Source organism: Salvelinus sp. IW2-2015, unplaced genomic scaffold (genome assembly GCF_002910315.2).
Source record: "Salvelinus sp. IW2-2015 unplaced genomic scaffold, ASM291031v2 Un_scaffold10184, whole genome shotgun sequence".
NCBI lineage: Eukaryota > Metazoa > Chordata > Actinopteri > Salmoniformes > Salmonidae > Salvelinus > Salvelinus sp. IW2-2015.
In genome coordinates, this window is record NW_019951442.1 from 1 (window position 1) to 5,156 (window position 5,156).

General features: G+C 50.8%; 1 protein-coding gene across 1 annotated transcript; it reads right to left on the minus strand.

The window, feature by feature from the left end:
• Positions 1-2,704: 2,704 nt before the first annotated feature.
• Positions 2,705-5,150, minus strand: LOC112079900 (gastrula zinc finger protein XlCGF17.1). Its single transcript, XM_024145709.2, has 5 exons — positions 5,002-5,150; positions 4,754-4,924; positions 4,140-4,506; positions 3,514-3,585; positions 2,705-3,413 (listed from the first exon to the last, which is right to left on the minus strand). The coding sequence occupies exons 3-5, from the start codon at positions 4,403-4,405 to the stop codon at positions 3,167-3,169; spliced, it is 585 nt and encodes a 194-aa protein (XP_024001477.1). The 5' UTR covers positions 4,406-4,506; positions 4,754-4,924; positions 5,002-5,150; the 3' UTR covers positions 2,705-3,166.
• Positions 5,151-5,156: the final 6 nt, after the last annotated feature.

The window sequence follows — 5,156 nt, forward strand, 5'->3', positions numbered from 1 at the left end:
TGCGGTCCTGCTCTGTGAGCTTGTGCTCCGTTGTGCCTACCGCTTGTGTGGCTACGCTTGTGGTGGCCTACCGCTGGTGCTCGCTGTGTGCTACCGTTTGTTCCGCTTGTGGGCCTACCGCTTTGTTCGCTACCGCTTGTGTGTATTGCTACGGCTTTGTGTGGTCTACCGCTTTGTGTGGCTACCGCTTTGTGTGGCCTACCGCTTTGTGTGCAGCTACGCTTTGTGTGGCTACCGCTTGTGGGCCTACCTTTGTGTGGCTACCGAGCTTGTGTGGCCTACCGCTTTGTGGGCCTACCGCTTTTGTGGGCTACCGCTTGTGTGGCCTACCGCTTTGTGTGCCTACCGCTTTGTGTGGCCTACCGCTTTGTTGGCGCCTACCGCTTTGTGTGGCCTACCGCTTTGTGTCGGCTACCGCTTGTGTGGCCTACCGTTTGTGTGGCCTACCGCTTTGTGGCTACCGCTTGTGTGGCTACGCTTTGTGTGGCTACCCTCTGTGTGCCACGCTTGTTGTCCTCCGCTTGTTGTGGCTACCGCTTGTTGTCCTACCGCTTTGTGTGGCCTCGCTTTGTTGCCTACCGCTTGTGTGGCCTACGCTTGTGTGGCCTACCGCTTGTGTTGCCTACCGCTTTGTGTGGCCTACCGCTTGTGTCTACCAGCTTGTTGGGCTACCGCTTGTGTGGACCGCTTTGGTGGCTACCGCTGTTGGCCTTACCGCTTTTTGTGGCCTACCGCTTTGTGTGCCTACCGCTTTGTGTGCGTACCGCGTTGTGGCTACCGCTTGTGTGCCTACCGCTTTGTGTGGCCTACCGCTTTGTGTGGCCTACCGCTTTGTGTGGCCTACCCTTGTTGGCTACCGCTTGTGTGGCCTACCGCTTTGTGTGGCTACGCTTTGTGTGGCCTACCGCTTGTGTGGTCCTACCGCTTTGTGTGCCCTACCGCTTTGTGTGGCTACGCTTTGTGTGCTACCGCTTTTGTGGCCTACCGCCCTGCTTGTTGGCCTACCGCTTTGCTTGCCTACGCTTTGTGTGGCCTACCGCTTGGTGTTACCGTTTGTGTCTACCGCTTGTTGGCCTACCGCTTTGTGTGGCCTACCGCTTTGTGTGGCCTACCGCTTTGTGTGGCCTACCGCTTGTGTGGCTACCGCTTTGTGTGGCCTACCGCTTTGTGTGGCCTACCGCTTGTTGTACCGCTTTGTGTGGCCTACCGCTTTGTTGGCCTACCGCTTTGTTGGCTACCGCTTTGTGTGCCTACCGCTTTGTGTGCCTACCGCTTGTGTGGTCCTACCGCTTGTGTGGCCTACCGCTTTGTGTGGCCTACGCTTTGTGTGCCTACCGCTTTGTGTGGCCTACCGCTTTGTGTGCGCCTACCCTTTGTGTGGCTAGCCGCTTTGTGTGGCCTACCGCTTTGTGTTGGCCTACCGTTTGTGTGGCCTACCGCTTTGTGTGGGTGGCTACCGCTTGTGTGCCTACCGCTTGTGGTCGGTTTTCTACCGTTGTGTCTACCGCTTGTGGCCTACCGCTTGTTTAGTTTGTGTGCCTACCGCTTGTCTCCGTGTGGCCTACCGCTTTGTGTGGCCTACCCTGTGTGGCCACCGCTTTGTGTGGCCTACCGCTTTGTGTGCTACCGCTTGTGTGTCTACCGGCGTGTGTGTGTGGCTACCGCTTGTGTGCGGCTACCGCTTTGTGGTGGGGGGCTACCGCTTGTGTGCCTTACCGCTTGGGTGGCGTACCGCTTGCTCGTGTGTGGCCTACCGCTTGTGTGTGGCCTAGCCGCTTTGTGTTGGGCTAGCGCTGCTGTGTGCGCGCTACCGCTTGTGTGGGCTAGCGCTGTGTGTGGCACCGCTTTGTGGGCTACCGCTTGGTGTGTGTGGCGTACCGCTTGTGTGGGCCTACCGCTTGTGTGGCTACCGCTTTGTGTGGCCTACCGCTTTGTTGGCCTACCGCTTTGTGTGGCTACCCTTTGTGCTCCGCTTGTTGTGTGGCCTACCGCTTTTGTGTGCCCTACCGCTTTGTGTGGCCTAGCCCTTTGTGGGCTACCGCTTGTTGGCCTACCGCTTGTGTGGCCTACCGCTTTGGTGGCCTTACCGCTTTGTGTGCGTCTACCGCTTGTTGTGGCCTATCCGCTTTGTGTGGCCTACCTCTTGTGGGCCTTTGTGTGGCCTACCGCTTTGTGTGGCCGACCGCAGAGTGCTGAAGTGTGTAAAAATCGCCTGTCCTCGGTTGCAACACTCACTACCGAGTTCCAAATCGCCTCTGGAAGCAACATCAGCACAATAAATGTTTGTCGGGAGCTTCACGAAATGTGTTTCCATGGCCGAGCAGCCACACACAAGCCTAAGATCACCATGCTCAATACCAAGCGTCGGGCAGAGTGGTGTAAAGTTCGCCACCAATCTTAACGCTACAGCATACAATGACATTCTAGACGATTCTGTGCTTCCAACTTTGTGACAACAGTTTGGGGAAGGCCTTTTCCTGTTTAAGCATGACAATGCCCTCGTGCACAAAGTGAGGTCCATACAGAAATGGTTTGTTCAGATCAGTGTGGAAGAACTTGACTGTCCTGCACAGAGCCCTGACCTCAACCCCATCGAACACCTTTGGGATGAATTGGAACGCCGACTGCGAGCCAGGCCTAATCGCCCAACATCAGTACCCGACCTCACTAATGCACTTGTGGCTGAATGTAAGCAAGTCCCCGCAGCAATGTTCCAACATCTAGTGGAAAGCCTTCCCAGAAGAGGTGGAGGCTGTTATAGCAGCAAAGTTGGGACCGACTCCATATTAATGTCAATGATTTTGGAATGAGATGTTAGATGAGCAGGTGTCCACATACTTTTAGTCATGTAGTGTATGTTTTAGATCAAACTCAATTTCTCAACACTAATAATTTRCGTCCGACTTTGCTGCCCTCCTCTGGTGGAATTTAGAACTACAGTCCATTCTATTGGTTCTTTGTCTACAGATCATCACCACAAAGACTATCTGCATCCCAAATGACACCCTATTCCCTATGTAGTGCACTAGTTTTGACCAGAACCTGGTATTTAGGGAATAGAGTACCATTTTGGATGCAGCAAATCCTATGTGGACGGCTGGTCCTTGTTTTGGTCCATTGTATTCATTCGGTGTCTAGAGATGGTCAGCACAAAGAGGAAGCTGTCCTAATGTGTAAGGCTAGTCGTCGTTTTCCTCCACCCTGCTAGCATCAACTCCTTCTCCTCTTCATCACTGATACTAACAGAATCCTCTTCACTCTTCACCCTTGCAGCCAGGTCTTCCCCTGTCCCAGTCCCAGGGTTTGGTAGTGAGCTGCTGTGACTTTTCCTCTGATGGGCTCGGAGGTTCTGGGTTCGTACGTAGCTCTTCCCACACTCCTCACAGCCGTAGGGTCTCTCTCCAGTGTGAGTCCTGAATCAATCAAAACATCAATTCATGAATTAATCAGTGTATCACAAATGTATTTAATAAAGCCRGTTTAAACATCAGTAGTTGTCCCAAAGTGCTTTACCTGAAGTGAGCGACGAGGGCCGTGGCTTTGGAGAAGCTCCTCCAACAGATGGAACAGTCGTGTTTCTCCTCGCTGTTATAATAATAATAATAATAATAATAATAATAATAATAAATGCATTTTATGTGTAGACCACTTTTTATTACACGCAGAAATCACAAAGGTTACGTTTACACAGGCAGCCTAATTCTGATCTTTTGCCCAATTATTTGACAAACGAGCTGGGCCCGTATTCACAACACCTCTCAGAGTAGGAGTACTGATCTAGGATCAGTTTAGATCATAGTGAATAAGATTATATGGACAGGTCCTAGATCAGCACTTCTACTTACTTACTTACTTGCTACTACTCAGAGTAGGAGTACTGATCTAGGATCAGTTTAGCCTTTTAGATCATAATGAATAAGATTATATGGACAGGTCCTAGATCAGCACTTCTACTCTGAGTAGTTTTGTGGCCCAGACCTGATGTGCATTAGCAACAGCGGTAGAAATGCTTTTAAAAAAAAGGCTAAAACCTATTTAGCCCCCAAATATGTGTATGACTAATACTACAAGATAGGCAGACTAAAAAGGAGCCAGCAAAGACTAAACAGCAGAACATCTAAACTTAACATAGAACCAACCTGTGTGTTCGCTCGTGTTCTCTCAGTCGCCCTATCTGGGTGTAGCTCCTCCCACACACAGAGCAGGAGTAAGGTTTTTCTCCGGTGTGTGTCAGCAGGTGTCTCTTCATAGCTCCTGAGTGAGCGAACCTCTTCCCACAGTCGGGGCAAGGGTAAGGTTTTTCTCTCGTGTGCACTTTCTGGTGGTCTCGGAGGGCTGTTCTTTCACGGAACTGTTTCCCACACACGGAGCAAGGGTACGGCTTCTCTCCTGTGTGGATCTTCATGTGTTTCTGTAGAGCTGATAGCTTCTTACAGTCTCTTCCACATTCTGGGCAGCAGTGGGACTTCCTGGCTTCGCTGTTGGATCTGTGTTCGGAACTCTCTTCTGTCAAGTCAGATTTACAGTATTTAGGGCAGTGTCCCAATTGACACCCTATTCCCTTGGTGGTTCACTAGAGCCCATWGGGCTTTGGTCAAAAGTAGCACACTGCAAAGGGAATAGGGTGCTATTTGGAACAAAGTGAATTCTACATGGGTCACAACGACCTATCAATGAAAAGGAATCAAAGAACGCCATGTGGAATTCCATATTAGAACTCATCATTTAAGAGGCACTCAGTGGGGACAACAACCTGAGTGTCTCTTCTGGTGTCGCCGGAGGTTAGAGATGTTGGCAAAGTCTTTCCCACATCTAAAGCAGTGGTGAGACTTGGTGTTGTTGTGATTCTTCTCCTGGTGTTGTTCAGGTTCTGCTGATGCGGAGGGACTCTCCTCGCTGTCAGAAGGACGGCTGACGCTCTGTCCTGTGTTGATGAAACGGAATGGGGTTAGATAACGAGTGAATCATCAACATTCTAACTATCAACATTCTATCACTTACTGATACGATGACGATCCCAACCAATTTCTTCTCCGTCTGAATTGATCAGACCACCAATTTCCTCTTCTTCCACATCATCATCATCTTCTTCTTCTTCAACTTGGATCTCAAACTTTTCAGAAACTGACTTCGGGCCCTGCAATGCTGTAGATCCA